Source organism: Peromyscus leucopus, chromosome 5, assembly GCF_004664715.2.
Source record: "Peromyscus leucopus breed LL Stock chromosome 5, UCI_PerLeu_2.1, whole genome shotgun sequence".
NCBI lineage: Eukaryota > Metazoa > Chordata > Mammalia > Rodentia > Cricetidae > Peromyscus > Peromyscus leucopus.
Window position 1 is genome coordinate 122,304,881 of NC_051067.1, and position 19,066 is coordinate 122,323,946.

A 19,066-nucleotide genomic window follows, 5' to 3' on the forward strand; every position below is an offset into this window, starting at 1 on the left:
AACCAACTAGCCACTCAGTTCATCCTAGAGACACAATGCCAGACTCACGATGGTCACTATGGCAACAATAAGCCTCCAGGAAGATGCTGGCCTGCCTAATGGGATGGAACATCTGCAGAGCTGACAGAAACAGCGGGAGAGGAGATGGGGAAGCCCTGAGCAACGCCCACTGGAAGACAGGCCATGAATAAACACAGCTGTGCCCCAGCATGCAGAGGGTGGCCTCCAGAGGAGCCCAAAGGAGGAGCGGGGGTGGGACATGCCTGCCCAGAGCTGTCCTTTCCTGTCTCCTCCTCTCCAGCACCTCATTCCAGCATTCATTCTAACAACAACCGTGTTTGCAGCATGGTCTGTGTTTCTGACCTCTTCCTTCAAGCGCTTTCTGGGCTCGGATCAGGCCCCATGCGTAAGGAGGTCTCTGGCGCTCACAGCTGAATTCCTGTTCCAGTTTCTCAAAAGACCACACTCCTCATTTGGAAGACATGAGAAGTTCCTCAGGGCCTAGCTGACACCCCACACATGTTTGTGTTCTGAGGGGTTTGTGTGTGTGTGTGTGTGTGTGTGTGTGTGTGTGTGTGTGTGTGTGTGTGTGTGTAAGCAGAGCCTGTCACCTGTACCCCCAAGAGGGCTCCCAGGCCCTCCTATCTTTAGGGTACTGTTCTGAAAAGCTCTAGTCAGCACAGAGGTCAGAAAGCATGGGGGCCATGGTGTCATGACTCCCAATGGATCACACCAAGCCATGGGCACCACAGGTCTGCTACCAACGAGAGACACAACTACATTTTTATTAAAAACACTCCATAGCACAGCGACCTAATTCTGTGAGGTTACAATGGGGTTGTCTGAAGCTTCCAGTATTTTCTCTCTATCCCACATACCATTGACAGCTGGCTTCCTAGCAAGAAAACCAAAATGGCCCAGCCCTCATCTGCACCACACACCTACCCCTCCCGTGCACAGAAACAGCACTTTTGTTTGGAAGGTACATGCCTCAGACTTCCTGTTGTGCTCAAGATGGTTACATGGAGTATTCTAGGAGCTTCCTGGGCAAGAATGCAGAGCTGGAAAAATGCACGTAGCTGGCTTTTCTATGGCTTTTAGTTGAGGCAAACTGTACAATCAAAGGTAGACTCTTTATCAGGTCTGTAAAAGTTGAAGTTTACAGCAAAAAGGCAAACAGAAGAGGTAGAGATCTCAGAGAGGGGCCCGGGGCTCCTCTGAGTGGGTGACACTGGGTGGCAATAACTCAGTGTGATGGGCACCCTGCCCACCTGGGTACTCTTCCATCTCTCGGATCAGTGGAGTCTTTCTAAAGTCCGTCTACACAGCTCCATTAGTTATCATCCTTCTGAGAAGCCCTGAGCTGTGACCTCAGAGGAGACCTAGAGGCTGCCTCTCCCGGCCAAGACTGGACATCACCCACCACTGACTTCAGGGGTGGCTCTTACGCATCCACTAATCAAGCACCCAGACTTTGGCTCTCTCCAAACGCCCTCATGTCTGAGTTAGCAGCACAGTAATGGCTTGGTCCCTGGGCAGACAGGTCAAGTTTTCCCATTTGCTCATCAGACTCATGTAAAAATGTTGAAAAAGCTAGATGGGAACCCCATCACACACTTGTTCTAAGAGTCCTGGCCCCAGAAACATGACCTTCAGATCCATCTGAGCACCTCTGTCTTCCCACTCACGATGGGCCATCAGGGCACTCACTGGGACCCAGAAGCAAGAATACATACCCCGCCCCCCGGACAATCACCCGTTCCAGCAGGTTTCAAGCCTCTGTCTTTGGATTCCATTGACATAAAACAAACAAAGTATAAGGCCAAAGTTCTAACCTATGCTCAGGGATCCTGGGAGGTGACACCCACCAATTATGGCTTCAGAGGGATTTTTCTTGGTGTGGCTGTGGTCTGATTAAGTACAGCCATGACGGCCTGGATGTGGCGATGTGGCTGTGTTAAAGTTAAGCCAGAGTCAGGGCAGAGGGTCTCTGAGGGGCTCTGCCTACCCAGCAGTGAGGAATCTGGACGCTGTGTGCGCTGCATCTCTCAGGGAGTCCCCGACCTTGCTCCAGGAAGCCCACGGTTCAGGAGCCTCAGTCATCTTCAGGGACTTCCCGCAGTCCCTCACTGTGGCGAGCCCGCCCACTGATCTCCAACAGGGATTGGGCCTCAAGATTCGAGTCAAGGATGCTCTTCTTGTTCTTGACCTTGGGAAGAAGGGGATGAGCGTATTCAGTGCACAGGGAGATAACAGGTCCCACCAACCTGGGCCACACAGTGACTTCCTCCCAGCGGCCGGCTTATCAGACTGGAGCCACAAAGAGGCCAGGAGGCACGGGTACCCTGAAGCCTCCCTAGCTGGGATGCAAGTGCCAGGGTCAGGCAGAAACCACGTGTTCTTGCAGACAGGTAGGGAAGGCAAAGGACCATCTGGCTGGGCCAGGAGCACATCTTAGGTAGGTCCCCACTTCTAAGGCAAACCCACACTCTACTCTGCTGCATGTACCCTGGCGTGGCCCAGAGCTGCTAAAGACGAATGTCCCTAGATGGAGAAGCAGGCGGAGTAAAAGTAAGAAAAAGCGGCAAGGCTGGGGCTCTGTGTGGGTCACTGCCGTGTGGAACTCACCAGCTGGGTCTCTAAGTGGTCCCCGAGCCCCCACACCTCCATCTTATCAAACTGGAAGTCCTCCTGGGCGGACAGCTGGGGACTGTTGTAGGTGGTGCAGGTAGGCTTGGCTTTGCTGTGTCCTTTCCCAAAGTCAGCGGCCACCCAAAGCCCAAAGTAATGGTGCTGCCCGCCCATGCCCTGCGGAGCAAGTGGAGACAGATGAGAGTCAGCAGCCACGCTTCGTCACGCCAGAGAACCAGGAGGGTCCTGAGTTCTTGGCCCACCTGAGGCATGGGGGAGGCAGGAATGCAGTGGGCCGTTTGGTTTTCTTGGGCTGCGATTATAATCACGTTCCAAGTTACCAAACGGCCATGGACATCAGCAGAGCACGCTCTACAGCTCCCTGGGGAGGCTACGCACAGGGGACAGCAGACTAGAAAATCTGCAGATTCCTTGGGTGTCCCAAACCGTTACTTAGGGGTGAGGTGAGCACAGGGGCCCTGGAAACCCATCTTTGCCCCGTCCCCATGGGAAACTGACCTCCGCCCAATGACCCTCCCTCAGGAAAGGTGGCAGGCTAGGCGTGACAACTCAGACCTTTTCTTCCCACCACATAGTCCCACTGCAAGGCTCAAGCCAGCTGTTACCTTGCCTCCCTGACCGCTTTGTCCTGACGCCACCTCCTTCACACACACACACACATACACACACACACACACACACACACACACACACACACACACACACCTGTCCCTCGTGGGCCTGGAGCACATGATATGACCTGCTTCCACCTTGGACATGCAGGGATCTAAGCCTATGTCTAGAAGCCGCTTTGGTCCCCAGGCCAAAGGTGAGTGGTTCCTGTGGATGCTGAGGCTGCTCCTGGGGTTGACAGCCAGGCTCACTGGGAGAGGAAGGAGTCCAGTGTCTAAACCCTGGCATCCTGGAGACCTGGCCATGCCCCTTCTACTTGCTGTGGTGTGAGCCTGGGAGGGAACCCCTAACCCTCTCTAGCTGGCTGAGGGGATATCTCGACTTGGCTCTCAGCTCAGCAAGCACAGAGCTGGGCCTTCCCAGAAGACTCATCAAGAAAACAGGAAAGAAAAAGGCCAGCAGGTTGGGCTTCCATGCCAAGCATCCTGGTGGGTATCCGTCCCACAACACCAGCACACATCCAGCTGCTATTGCTGGCCTGGTCTCCAGCTTCCTCTCCTCTCCTCTCCTTCCCTTCTCTCCTCTCCCCTCCCTCTTATCCCTCCCCCCTCTCTCTTCTCCTTTTTTCCCCTCCCTGTCACTATCAACACGCAAGAACATGGCCACCACAAGCAGAGCCCATTTTCTGTCTCCTAAGTTACTAAGGACCAGACCCAGTGCCCAGAGTCCTCAGCTCAGGGATCTCCCACCTCCACGAAGCTCGGCACACAGCCTCGGTGCGCAGGTTCACGTGCAGGTGTGGGGCAGGACGGCAGTGCCTTGTAATAGGTCTACTGCCTACACCCCCTCGGGACACCGGCCAATCGTTTGGGGCCCGTGGAGAGGGCCAGGCTGTTTACACACAAACCCGGGGGGAAGCCCAGCAAAGGTGTGGCTATCACTAAGGAAGCCCTGGTATGGACTCTCCACATACCGCAGAAGGGACAGACACACTGAAAGCATTCCCACCTGGCTGGTGGGACACCCCCTCCCCACCTGCTTACCAGTCCGTTGGGCATGGTCTGCTGTCCGTGATTCAAGTACATGAAGTGGTCATTGTAACCCGTGGGCATGTACGTGGCCATGCTGGGGGTGATGGAGAACAGGAAACATCTTTTGTCCCCTAGAAGTGACAGACAGCCAAGGAAACAGTCACTGCTTCTGAGCCAGACACAAAGAACCCCAAACACTGACAGGCTGCATCTCGGAATGCAGCAACCAAGAGCTTATGCATCTTTAGGAGGGGTGTGGAGGGGAGTCTTGGTGATCAGAGGGCAGGCCCGGGCACCACACAAAACAGGCCTTATGGATGTCTGGGGGCCCAGACGGAGAAGCTGAGGGCTCCAGGATCTGAGACCTGCAGCACGGTCTAAGTCGGCACAAAGGCTCTTGGACTTGGGGATGGTTCCCACCGTTCCCTGAACTGGGTCAAAGGTCAGGAACACCCCAAAACCTAGCAGTAAATCAAATCCTAAGCACACCTGATCTAGGGAACCAAGGGAACACATGTGTGTGTTCATGTGTGTGTGAGCATGTATGAGACAACCTCAACCAACCACTACTTCCCCTCCCAGGCCTGTGGCCACCAGCCTGACCGGAAGACTTCCGGGGATGGCAATCCCCCCTGCCCACGGCCCCCAGCCTCTAGAGCCGCATCTGTAGAATGAAGACAAGGAAGCCCAGAGGTGCGCTGTAACATAGGGACACCATGGTGGCACTCTGGTGAAAGCTGGCCATCTGTGGGCACGGGAGGCGGTCTGCCACCTATGGAGGAGCTTGGGGACAGCCAGGAAGGACAGCTCCTGTGAGAGCAGTGAGGGAGGCTTACAACGGACTCAGTCACACACGGAGCTTCCACAGCTGACGAAGCCACAAGAACAGAAAAGCAGGGGGCAAGGTGGCGCCCCTGGGGAGGGGGCAGTGCAGTGAGCAGGCGTCCCTGTGAGGAGGGAACTCACATGCCCTCCTGGGCATCCATCTGGTGACATCTCTGCTGTCACCTGGAAGCAGGGTTGACCCCCTGCCAGGGCCAAAGAAAAGGGGGTCTGTGATGCCAGAGAGGAGCATAATACCTCCACTGCAGAAACCACTGGAGGGTCAGGATGTGTGTGCGTGTGCGTGCGTGCGTACGTGCGTGCGTGCGTGCGTGCGTGCGTGCGTGTGTGTGTGTGTGTACAAGTATGGGCAAATACATATGGACGCCAGAGCTTGTGTCCAGGCAGTGGCCACCTGACCAGCCCTTCCCAAGCTTGCCCTCAGGATTTAGGTCCGTGCTAAGGTTTGAGTGTGACATGTCCCCCACAGGTGCCAGGCTAACAGAGCTGTGTGGGAGGTTGTGGAACCTTTAGGCAGAGGAGGAGGAGGGTGGCTGGGGAGACGGGTCTCAGAGGTTACAGCCCAGTGACACTTCTGCCCTGCCCCCGACAATACGCTTTTTGAAAGTGTGTCTAGGCGTGTTTTGCCTGCATGTATGTATGTGCATCACATGTGTACCTGGTGCCCCCCCCCCCCGGCCAGAAGAGGGCATCAGATCCCCTGGAACTGGAGTTACAGCTGTGAGCCAGCATGTGGGTGCTGGGAACCGAACCCGCCCCCTCTGCAAAGAGCAGCCAGTGCTCTGACCTCTGAGGCGCCTCTCCAGCCTCACTGCCATGCTCCTTAACCCACCACCATGTGGAGGAGCAGCCGCCACCCGCTCCCACCGCCCTGCCTTGCCCACCCTGATGGACTGTACCCCGCAGACTGTGAGCCATGACAGCCCCCCCATCCTCAGCCGCTCCTTTGTCAGGTCACAGGGACAGAAGGAGGATCCTAGTTACCTCGTCTGCTGCGGTGATAAGACCCGGACAACAGGCAAGGCAGGGAAAGGGGACTATTTGGCTCATAATTCCAGGTCGTGGTTCATTATTTGGGGGAAGTCAAGGCAAGAACTCGGGCCGCTGGGCACACCACAACCATGGTTGCCGCAGAGGGGAAAGATGGTACCTGCTGCACCCACTCGCTCTCAGCCGGCTTTCTTTACGCGTGGACAGTTTAGGCCCCGCCCACACGAGGGCGCTACCAGCAGTGGGTGGGGTCTTCCCCCATCAACTATGGACCTGCTCCGGATAACGCCTCAGACTCTGTCCCCGGGGGATGCTAGGCTGTGCCAAGCTGACAGTTCGCCCTAACCCGCAGAGTACCCACCGCCGCCGCCGTCTCCGAGTCTTACCTTGAAACTGAGGCTTGACCTCCCAAGAGCAGGAGGCGAAGCCACCGAAGACATGGCCGTCCCTGTCCTCGAGGACGAGCAGGCAGGGCCCCCGCTGTGTGATGCGGCCGCACAGCTGAGAGAAGCTCTGTCCGTGGAGCTGTGTGGAGAAGAGCAGGCGCCAGCGGAGCCTCAGCTCGGCGGCCAGGTGCGAGTTGAGGTAGACGACAGACAGCACGTCCAGGATGCTCTCCAGCGGCTGCCCTGGGTCCGCGTGGCACTCGGGGACCAGCGTGGAAAGGTCAAGGGCTGAGCTCAGGAGGCGAAGGCCCCGGTGGATGACCACGCCCAGAAACATGCCCACGTGCGGGACATGGAACACCCAGTCCTCGATCATGGTTTGCTCACAGACCTGGTCCAGGAACTGGGGCCCCTGAAACTTGTGGCCATCTAAGGAAAAGGAATCAGCGTCAGTGAGCCCACCACGTCACAGCAGCCACCCGAACCCACGACGACCAATCTAAGACCCACTAGTCACACGTGGGCTGTGGACCTGGGGAGGTGGCTCGTCTGAGCTGAGGCATGTCCTAAGCCTAATGAACACTCCCGATTTCAAGCAGTCGGTATGAAAATTTCGCTGTAACATACTGCAACATCCACATTATACAGGTTAGAAGCATATTTTGGATATATTAGCAAAACTCGCGTCTCTGTTTCTTAGTATAATTTTGTTCTATTTATTTATTTATTTATTTATTTATTTATTTATTTATTTGGTTGGTTGGTTCTGGTTTTTCAAGACAGGGTTTCTCTGTGTAGCTCTAGCTGTCCTAGATTTTGCTCTGTAGACCAGGCTGGCCTCGAACTCACAGAGATCCGCCTGCCTCTGCCTGCCAAGTGCTGGGACTAAAGGCGTGCACCACCACGTCCTGTGGTAAAGTTGGGTTTCCCACACCCATGTCTGGTGACTCTCAGGTGCCTCTAACTCCAGTTCCAGAAGACCTGACGCCCTCTTCTGGCCTCTGTAGACACATGCATGTGCACATATGTACACACATAAATAAAACTAAATAAAAGGTAAATTAAAGGGAAACAGATGAATGACAACAAAAACAGAACATGCCAGCCTCTGGGATGCAGCTAAAAGAATGATTGGAGAACGACTTCACAACTACAAACACCTACACTACAGGAGGAGACCTCACTAACCAAACACCTACACTACAGATGAGACCTCACTAACCAAACACCTACACTACAGAAAACCTCACTAATCAAATACCTACACTACAGATGAGACCTCACTAACCAAACACCTACACTACAGATGAGACCTCACTAACCAAACACCTACACTACAGAAAACCTCACTAACCAAACACCTACACTGCAGGAGGAGACCACACTAACCAAACACCTACACTACAGATGAGACCTCACTAACCAAACACCTACACTGCAGGAGACCTCACTAACCAAACACCTACACTACAGATGAGACCTCACTAACCAAACACCTACACTGCAGGAGACCTCACTAACCAAACACCTACACTGCAGGAGACCTCACTAACCAAACACCTACACTGCAGAAGAGACCTCACTAACCAAACACCTACACTGCAGGAGACCTCACTAACCAAACACCTACACTACAGATGAGACCTCACTAACCAAACACCTACACTGCAGGAGACCTCACTAACCAAACACCTACACTACAGAAGACCTCACTAACCAAACACCTACACTACAGATGAGACCTCACTAACCAAACACCTACACTACAGATGAGACCTCACTAACCAAACACCTACACTACAGATGAGACCTCACTAACCAAACACCTACACTACAGAAAACCTCACTAACCAAACACCTACACTGCAGAAGAGACCTCACTAATCAAACACCTACACTACGGAAGGAGACCTCCCTAATCAAACACCTACACTACTGAAGGAGACCTCACTAACCAAACACCTACACTACAGATGAGACCTCACTAACCAAACACCTACACTACATATGAGACCTCACTAATCAAACACCTACACTCCAGAATGGAGACCTCAGACTAACCATTTAAACCTTAAGAAGCAAGGAGTGCTGAGGAGATGGCTAGGTTAGTAAAGTACCGGCCTAGCAAGCCTGAAGTCGTGAGTTCAGATCCTCAGCTGTGTCTAACCTCCTCACTGGGGAGCAGAGGTAGAGACAAGTGGATCCCTGGGGCTTCTGGGCCAGCCAGCCTCGCCAATGGGTGGGCCACAGGTTCAGTGAGAGATCACGTCTCAGAAATAAAATGGAGAGAGCGCAAAGATGCCTGACATGACCATGTATACACCCCGCACACACACACACACACACACAGGAGCTAAGGAGTCAAAAGTAAGTCTAATGCAAACAGTCACAGTAAAATGGACTAGGAAGACAGTAGAGAAGAATCACCCAGACTTTAAAAATAAAATGGGCTGAGGAGATGGCTCAGCACCTTACACCACATACTGCTCTCGCAAAGAACCTGGGTTTGGTTCCCAGCACCCACATCGAGCAGCTCACAACCACCTGTAACTCCATCTCCTTTGGATCTGACACCCTTTTCTGGACTTCACAGGCGCCTGAATGTCTGCACACACACACACACACACACACACACACACACCACAGCGGAGCTTCCCTGGGAGGCTACAGTCCCAGCAACCATGCTGCCCCACCATGCCAAGGTTCCAATCGCACAGGATGGTCCCACACTTGCCTTGAAACTTCATCTCTGAGAGCAGCTGGGCCGTCATCGCCTGCACACTGGTGGGGGACGCCGTGGATTTCCTCCGAGTCCAGCCTCGAAGCTCATGCCGGTGGGTGAGCACGTGCACCGCAGAGGCCACCAGTTCCTCTGTGAACTGGGAGATAGATACTTCACTGTTAAAGCCAAACCCTCCCCGGCCCACTCCCGGCACACCCCTGTGAAGATGTGACGTTTGTCTCTTCGGTACCAACCACAGTGGACTACGGCATGGGCATCACCCCACTTCGTGTAGCTATTTGTGTCTTGTCTTTTCTTAGCATCTCGTGTAGCCCACACTGGCCCCCGAACTGCTACGTAGCTGAAGATGACCTTGAACTCCCGCCTCTACCTGCCTAGTGCTGGGATTACAGATGTGGGCCACTACACCTGTTAGATGCTGCTGAGGACGGAACCATGGGCCTTGTGGATGTTCTGTGAAAATTCTACCAAGTGGTAACACATCCCTAGCCCTCTTCCCCTTCTTGTTAAATTCCGACACAGGGTCTTAGCAAGGTGCCTAGGCTGACCTTTGACCCTCTTGAGTAGCTGGGATGTCAGGCCTGTGCCCCGAGGCCCGGCTTTCATTCTTTTTTTTTGTTTATGTATTTTATGGATGAGTGCTCTGCCTGCATGTATGCCTGCAGGCCAGAAGAGGGCGCCAGATCTCATTATAGATGGTTGTGAGCCACCATGTGGTTGCTGGGAATTGAAGCCAGAGCTCTTAACCACTGAGCCATCTCTCCAGGCTCCAGCTCTCACTCTCCTAATACCACTCTTGGTTCACCTGAAAGTTCGCCAAAACTAGGTCAAGAATTCTGAACCAACCAAGCTGTTGTGTGGGCTCAGCTCCCCGAGGCTGGCCAGCATGGTCATGCCGCCATTATTACCTAAGGCCCTGTCCCAGGCCCCCCACCAGGACACCAAGTGTCTACCTTCTGGACGTCTCTGGCCTTCACAGGACCCTCTGCAGGTAAGATCATCTTCATAACCATCTGGCCCTTCTCCTCGAAGCTCCCTTTCACCAGGTGGGACAGGAACACTGTGAACTGCTCCCGGGAAACGTTCCCGCTGCCCCCGTGTGCCTTGTGGGTCAGCTGGACCCTCCACATGCCGTTATATAGCCTGGTGACCATCTCTGGAGGAAGAGCCTCCTTGACATGGCTCTGTTGGGGACAAACAGAAGAGACCTCAGGCAGGGTTCGCTGAGGACAGGACCAACCGCTGCTCACCGGATGCCACCTGCAGCTGCATAACCTTCCTAGGACCCCACGGTGCCATCTCCCCAACCAGAGGGTCCCCAAGTGTACCGGCTCAGGCTGGGGTGGGGCTCAGTGGTATCGAGCTCACTGCTACATGGAAAGCCCAAGGTTTGAGCTTTAGTAGTAGTTGGGGTGGGGGGAGCCGGGCGGTGGTGGCGCACATCTTTAATCCCAGCACTCCGGATTAAAGGATTAGAGGCAGAGGCAGGCAGATCTCTGAGTTCCAGGCCAGCCTGGTCTACAGAGTGAGTTCCAGGACAGCCAGGGTTACACAGAGAAACCCTATCTCAGAAAACCAATTAATCAGTCAATTAATTAATTAGTTTAATAAAAAAGAAAACACCCAAAGCACTCCAGTTCATCATAGCCATTAGATACTTCCTGTCTAGTCACTGCCTGCCCCTCACACTCCATCTCCTCAGGCCAGACATGCCCTTCCTGCCTCTGCTCCTCTCTCTGCTTAGGGCCCAGGCTCACAGATTCTTGTGGCTGCAGCCCTGTCTGAGCTCGCGAACATATGGACCACGCCTGTGGGGAGCTGGTGTGGTCCCTGCATTGGGCCGCTATGCATTGGCTGGCTCCTCCTCCCGCCGCGTTCTCAACTATTCTTCACTATTTTCCTCTGCAGTCCTGCAGGGGAGCCCACAGCCTTACACACGCCAGGTTAGCACCCTCCCACTGAACTACAGCACCGGCCATTCGACCAACCAACTCTTCAGACCTTCACCTTCTGCAAACGGCTGGAGCCATCCAATCTGTCTTGGCCTAGAGGTCACGGAGAGGTGGAAAGGGAGTCTTTCTCACAAAGTCACAGGTGTCCTATAGGGTCTGTGCTGGATCCTCCCAACAGCTCAGGGCGCCCATAACCTGCCCCTACTCTAGGTTACTGTAGAATACCATAGTTGCTGCCAGGCTCGTCCCTCATACATGGGGAGGGAAATCCCCAAAGGGCTGAGGCACAGAAGCCACTACTGCCTTCCCAGAGAAGAGTCGCCAAGCCTCGTAGCAACTTGTCACCATGTTCCCTGATAGAAGCTGCAGGCTTGACTGGTCTATCTGCTCCAGCTGCATGCATGTGCAGCTGCACCTTAGTCACCCACGTATACCCATGCACATGCACACATATGCACATATACCACATGTGGGGCCCCCATAACTTCTGGAGCAGCTGGTTGGCTGGCTGAACGTGGCGGTGGATCCTCAAAGCCCCCATCAGCTGACTTCCACATGTTCTAAATCAGTGATTCTCAACCCTCCTAATGCTGGGACCCTTTAATATAGTTCCTCATGGTGTGGTGACCCCCGACCATAAAATTATTTCCATTGCTACTTCCTAACTGTAATTTTGCTAATGTTATGAATCAGAATATAAATATCTGTGTTTTCCAACGGTCTTAGGTGACCCCTGTGAAAGGGTCATTCGACAACCCCCAAAGGGGTCATGACCCACAGGTTGAGAACCAATGTTCTAGACGCTGCTGCTTTAGAATGACTTTGAAGACTGCACCCATCCCCGGTCTCTGGGAGCAAGCTGATGTTTGCTATGTCCGAGTCCTGAGGAACAGGAAGTCACCCTGAGGACATGGCCAGTTCTCACTTCCCAAACTGAGACTTTGGTACTGAGTGAGGAGTGCCGGGAAATTCCCTCCTGTCAAGACCACATTCTAGAGGCCACCGAGAGCTGAGGCATCAAGCCGGGCTCTAGACCACCACCCAGACATGGCAGCCGCTCCTCCTCCCTGACGTCACGCCAAGTTAGAACTATCCTGAACCCTGCCCGGTCACAGTGCATTCCGAGTTCCTCTCTCCTTCCCTCCACCTTTCCCTCTGACCCTCCTTCCTGTTTTCTGAGACAAGGCCTCACTACGTAGACTCAGCAACCCTCCTGTGTGTGGACCTCAGGCAGGCACAGCCATGCCTGGCATCAGGTCCCTGCTTTAGTACATATTTTTGCACCAGCACTCAGAAGGCTGAGGGGAGAGAACCACTGGCAGTGAACTCACTATATAGTGAATTCCAAGCTAAGCCAGCTTTGGCTATGTAGCAAGACCCTGTCTCAAAAAAAAAAAAAAAAACAACCAGAGGGGGGGTGTTATTCCTCCATGGCCCATCGCCGCTTTCCCCCCAACAAGGACAAAGCAGTATGGCTGTGACACAGTCGTGGAGCCCACAATGCCACAGACAGGGGCCGTTCACCATAAACCAGCTCTGTGGCGCTTAGCACACCTGCAGACCCCACACCCCCACCACGTGGTCGCTCTTGCCTTCAGCGCCTCCAGAGAGAACGTTCCCGGTGCGGAGCCACCTTTATTAGAGGACAGGGCGTCAAACAGCCTGTCCACCTCAGCCTGCTCCTCGGGCAGGAACTTCGAGCACGTTTTCTGGCTGGACAGGCTCTTGGCATTCCCCATCTTCCCTGGCCTCTGGAGCTCTCTGCAGACCGGGAAGAGAGAAGAGTTAGAGCATGAGTCACCGAAATATCGAAAACCCACGGCGGCGGCGAACAACCACGCACTGCAAAATGCTGCTATCATACTCCTGGTGGGAATTCTGATTTGACGGGGTAGAAATGAACAGCTGGCACACGTGAAGTATGAAGGTCCCATCGGGATCCCTCCAGTCAACTGAAGCAGCCCCATCCCTTCATTTAAAACCACACTGCTTGGTCCTGGTTTAGCGGCACAGCCCATAATCCTATGGGCTCCTCCCATAATTCAGGAGGCTGAAGCAGGGGTGGTGATGGCCATGAGCCTGAGACCAGAATGGGCTACATAAGAATGTTTTAGCACATATCAATACTTCACTCCTTTGCATGGCCAAATAATATGCCACAGTATGGACATACCACATTCTGTCCACCAGTCACTAACCGGCAGACATCTGGGCTGCTTGCACAGTGGGGCTATTGCAGCTAGCATTGCTTCGATCCTGCGTGCCCGAGTTCCTCTTTTCAGTACTCCACCCACAGGCTTCACGCCTCAGACGCGGGACAGTGGAACTTGATGTTTTGGGGAGCCGCCATCTTGTTCTTCCAAGGACATTCCCACCAGCCCAGCAAAGGTCCCACTTCCTCCGCATCCCCGCCAACCTTGGTTCTTTGCTGTCAAGGCAGCCATGCTACCAAGTTTCCCCAGAAGCCATGTCCCATGTCCCTCCAGAGGGCTCACCGAAGCACTACTCACAAAGGCAGGCTGCAAAGGGGGCTCCCTCAGCCACACCACACACACACACACACACACACACACACACACACACACACACACACACGCACAGCATTCGGTCCACCCATTCTTAAGAGACTCCTTGGCAAGTCCAGGCTGCACTCGACAGCCAGGAGCACAAGGCTGGCCTCATCTCCACATCAGACGGCAGCACAGCTGAACCCCACCCCTCCAGGGACACAGCCTCTGCTGTCACCTGGAGCAGACCCCTGGGACTGCAACCCTAAGCAGCAGCTCGGCCATCGGGGACTCAGGTGATCAGTCACCCCAGCTGAGTTTTACACATCCACTGCCTTCCATTGGGGGGGGGGGTGTCACCAAACGCAGTGTCACTGCTGTTTAGGGGAAGGTACGGAGTCCTGTGCTGGGCAGGGGGGAGTGGACAGTGAATAGTGTGCTTCAAAACAGTTGGAAGGGTGGGCATCGATGGTCCAGGGGGAGAGCTATGCCAGTCGCCCGGGCTTGAAGTACAGGGAAAGAGGCATTGCTTCTGCAGTTCGCCGAAGCCAGCTGACCATCAGGAACCGCGTGGGGACCACTGTGAAGTGCCCTAAGGCAGGGTTGGGACAACGACCCACGACCACTGTCCTGTGCCTGAGCCTGAGGTGACAGGACATGTGTACCGATGGCCGAGTCTGTTCCCTTGCAGCCTCTCAGGGCATGGTTTGTTCTCTGTCGTGGCTAATCTGGATTGTCAACTTGATGAATTTGGAATCACCCGGGAGACACAGATCTGGGCCAGTCTGTGAAGGATGACTGTGATTAGGTTGACTGACACAGGAAGACCCACCCTAACCGTGGGGTGGGGGCCTGGACTGAGTAAGAGAGAGAAAGCAAGCTGGGCACCAGTGTTCATCCCTCTCAGCTTCCTGACTGTGGATGCCACGTGACCAGCTGCCTCATGCTCCTGCCTCTGTGGTTTCGCCACTGTGATGGACTGTACTCCCTCAAACTGTGAGCCAAATAAATCTTCCCTCTCTTAAATTACTTTGTCAGGTAAATGGCACCCTCTCCTTCCACTTTGTGGGTCCAGTGCTAATTATCCACCAGATCCTAAGCAGCAGCCCCCAAGGGCTCAAGCCCACCCTGACCCATAGGAGCCCCATGGTCAGCCCCGCTTACCCCACCACGCAGGGCCTGCCCCTGCTCAGTAACATCCCCTACAGAACCACGGCCTGCCAACGAGAAGCCTCAATGGGGACCCAACTTACTGAGAAGGTAATTGCTAAGCACCCAGCCTTGAACAGAGAACAAGCCAGGAGCAGCATGGGACAGGGCCAGATGCCAGGACAGAGCCAGAGTGCAGCTTCTGTGTGTGTGTGTGTGTGTGTGTGTGTGTGTGTGTGTGTGTGTGTGTAGGGGGGTGCATGGGAGGGGAGGGCAGGTCTAAAGCCCACAGCTCAGAGAAGACTGGGGAGGGACCTTGAGACTACAGCTCTGTACCCTGTGCCACCCCAGCCACTGCAGCTGAAAGGCAGCCTGTCTCCTTTCACAACTGCACCAAGAGTGGTCCTCGGGCCCCACGCCATCCCTCCAAGCTACAAGCTCTGTAATGTGGCTAGAAATCTGTCAGCTTCCAGGAACAAGGTCTACTGATGTGTCCACAGAGCAATGCAGGCAGAGGCAGGTTCTGTCTAGAGTACAGGACTTCATGGGGACACCTTCATGGGGACATGGGACAGCCTTCCCCTGCCAACTTATATCCACCCTTCTTCATAGGTGAGGATGCTTCAGTTATTGTAAGGTCAGCTGTAGCAGTGAGCAACCTTGCAACCCAGGAGGGACATTCAAGGAGGATCAGACCCTTTTTTCTTATCAGAAATGGCGGCAGGGGAGGGTGCTGCTCACACCCACTGGGCAGAGGCCAGGGACACTGCTAAACACCTCACAGAGCACAGAACCTCACAAAGCATCCAACCATGGCTTGAGGAAAACTCAGGGCAGGGACCAACAGGAGGGGCCCCTTGAAGGTCACCCAGAGTCACAGCCCGAGCCATTCTCCACACAGGGCCAAAGCTCTGCCATCTCAACCTGAGCAAAGGTGGCCCTACCCAACACTTGTTCCAGGACAATGGGCACAGGGCTGCTTTCCCACCTGGGTACAATCAAGGGGCAAGTCTTTGCCTGACCAGATCTTAAGTCTCCCAAACCCACTGCCTTGAACAATCCAATCTCAGCAGCAGTCCACTGTCAATCCTCCACCACCCTTATTAGCCAATCAGGTCCTTTCTCCGCCCCCAACCAGGTGATGCATTCCCAGCGGAGCCCAGCCTCTCCCCAGCTGTGAAATCCCATCACCAACTCACTACTCCACAGCCTGAAGTGGAGTCTGCTCTGCCATGCTTTAATAAGCTCGGGTGAATCATTTAACATTAGGGCATCAGACTGAAGGAAGCCATCCGGAGTGCCTGGTCCTGCTTCCCAGAGGCCTAAAACAGACACGGGTGGGCCCACAATCATAGAAGGGAGCGCCTTGAGTTTGTCCTAAAGCACGGGATCCCGGTGGCAGGCCAGGGTGTGCCTCGGGGCTCTTCCCATAAAGGCCTCCAAGGGATCATGACCCTCTGTCTGGTTCCTGGGGTCAATGGCCACCACCCCATCTGAGCAGCCCTATCAAGCCCATGTTTGAATGCTGGAGCCCACGGGGGCCTCTGCGGATGGCTGGACGCTCTTCTTCCAGCTCAGCTCCCTCCCCCGCAGGGGTGCAGGCCAAGGCTCTCCCTCGCCTCTACCTAACTGGGTTTTGAGCTCGGCTCTGAAGGAACTACGCTGGGTTTGTCTTGGAATACAAGGCAGGCCCACAGACTCCTGAGCACGCCCCGCTTCACCCTTCCCAGGCGCTCTCTGGTTCTCTGACCGTAGCATTGACCGAGGGAAGGCTCCTTGGGGGGCTTGCTCAGGCCACCCCGCAAGCCTTACTTCCTTGATCTGTCCCTAGCTTCCCCGCAGTGCTCCCAATCTCCGGCTCACCGGCTTTGGCCCACAGGGACCGAGCTCCTTCCGGTGCGTCCACGGCGCCAGGGTTGCCCGAGTCGCCCAGCCCATTCCCTAGCAACAGCGCTGACGGACGGTCGTGAGCACCAATTGGGGAAGGGCAACTCAGAGGGAGAGCCCGAGAAAGAGCACAACCAATGGAGTTGTAGTTCGCAGGGAGTGGGAGGAGCCTGGGAGAGGTGAACTTGAGTCCGCGAAGAGGAGAACCTGGGGTTGGAAGCCGGGGGACAGCGGCTAGTGTTCTAGGAAAGCGGTACCTGGGGCTTGAGGAGGTGCTGGGAAGCTGCTGAGCAGGGGGTTTAAGAGCGAGGGGCTGATAGAAGGGGGCCTGGGCGAAGGGGGATCCCAGCAGGGGCTGGGAGCCAAGGAGCTGGGAGCAGAGCAGAGATGCTGGGAGCAGGGGAGCCGGGGGTAGATCAAGGATGGTGGGATCAGGGAAGCTGGGAACAAAGGGCCTGGGCTGAGGCTAGCCCTCCAGGACTAGAGTGGGAAAGCGGACCTCCTTACCTCCTGCAGTCCATCCCAGCGGCCAGTGTAGCACTTGACGCACAGAAGTAGATGCCAACCGGTCTTGTTCCCAGGAGGGTAGAATAGCTTCCAGTCAGCCCCACCCGACCTTTTCTGGCCCTGGTGACAGACCCAGCAGAGGCAGGATGCAGGGAAGCTCCAGAATTCTCAGCAGTGATGTGCCCACTGACAGGCAGCCCCTTCCAGAGAACTCCACCACCCGAGTGGCACAGGGGACTCCTCCCAAGTCCACAGTAACAGAAGCTTTGCTGTTTGAAATTGTAGCTGGAAAGATGACACCAGGGGCTGGAGAGGTGGCGGAGTAGTTAGGATCACGTGCTGCTCTAGCAGAGGACGCTAGTTCCGAACTCACGTGTCAGCTCACACCTGCTTGTAACTCCCGTTCCAAGGGATCCAACGTCCTCTTCTGGCCTCCACAAGGCATCGCACACACGGTGCACATCAAGCAAAACACCCACATGTAATTTTTTAATGACTTCACCCCAGCTGAGTGTGGTGACAAACACCTATAATCCCAACAGTCCAGGAGTCCTAGACAGGGGGTTGCTGCAAGTCTGCAGCCAGCCTGGTCTACACAGTGAGTTCAAGGCCAGCCCGAGATACAGAGACTGGAAGGAAGAGGAGAACAGGAGAGGGCAGAGGAGACAAGGAAATGGGCAGTTGGCTCCCCCTAGTGGACGGAAATCACATGGCCATCAGAAGCCGGCCTGCCTTGCGCCCAGCCAAGCTACACCAGTATCCCACTCACCTTAATTCCAGTCCTTGGGAAGAAAGAGTCGAGTCCCGGGCTTGCTTGAGATGTCTTGAATTGACTTGAGCCCCACCCTCCAACAAGCTCCTGTGAAAACTGCCTGAGTCCGAGGGCGGGCGCAGTCACAAGCTGATGTAGGACGGCAGGAGGCATCCTGGGGTAGTCGGGCTGAGCAGCCAAGACAGCTCTTGGGTCCTCCAGGGCAGCATGCGTCTTCAGTCTGTGGCACCTGGCCACATGTCAGGCCATCTAGGAGGCCACACAGTCCCTGTCCTCAGCACCCTCCTTCCTTCATCTAGTCCCCACCTGGCATGAATAAACTAAGGGGAGAGGGTGGGAATGGAGGTGTGGCCATGGATGAAAGCTGGGGGCGGGGGGGGGGGGTAAGAGATGGAGAGAGGCTGAGGTCCAGAGGCTACTAGCAAGGAGCCAGATGGGTTATAAAGATCCCAACTGGGATGTCTGGGCTTGAGAGTCCATCCAAACATGCTACTTTCCATGCCATGGGTCAGCCACCTTTCCAGGCTGTGGGGGACCAGCTCCCACATGTATTTACCCCAGGGACACTTGAGGGATGAGGGATAAGAGACTTAGGTAGAAATAAAGAGGGGAGAGAAACAGAGAGAAAACACAGGATAGCCTCCGGTGAGCCCGGATCCTCATCCACCGGCCCAGAACTTTATTCCAAAGGGCTAATTATAACAATGTCAAGGGGCAGGGCAAAGGACCTCCCCCTTGCTAGTTACAGCCAAGTGTGGACCCTTACAAACACCTGATACTCAGGCCCATCATCAAATCATCCTCTTATGCAGTCCTGCTGGGTACAGCCACTAGGAAGCCTAGTGGGCTCCAACACCAGGCCTTTCATAATCAGAAGCCAGGGCCATATTCTGAGCCAGGGCCCAGAGAGGGTAACTTTCCTGGCACACACTGCTGGGACACAGACACTCCTGATGGCAAGCTGAGGGCTCTTTCCATTGCAGCCTGTCGTGAGGTCTTGGCAGTCACTTCCAGGGAAGAGAATGCCCCGTGGGT

General features: G+C 54.9%; 1 protein-coding gene across 2 annotated transcripts; it reads right to left on the bottom strand.

The window, feature by feature from the left end:
- Positions 1-753: 753 nt before the first annotated feature.
- On the bottom strand, positions 754-18,750 carry Meak7 (MTOR associated protein, eak-7 homolog). 2 transcript variants are annotated; one of them, XM_028880780.2, is made up of 9 exons: positions 17,260-18,750; positions 16,729-16,959; positions 12,802-12,970; positions 10,211-10,441; positions 9,249-9,393; positions 6,515-6,943; positions 4,308-4,426; positions 2,629-2,808; positions 754-2,209 (listed from the first exon to the last, which is right to left on the bottom strand). In XM_028880780.2, exons 1-9 carry the CDS (start codon positions 17,271-17,273, stop codon positions 2,096-2,098), a joined length of 1,632 nt encoding a protein of 543 aa, XP_028736613.2. In that variant the 5' UTR covers positions 17,274-18,750; the 3' UTR covers positions 754-2,095. The 2 variants fall into 2 exon arrangements, with proteins under 2 accessions (XP_028736613.2, XP_037062198.1); XM_037206303.1 differs by lacking the exon at positions 16,729-16,959.
- Positions 18,751-19,066: the final 316 nt, after the last annotated feature.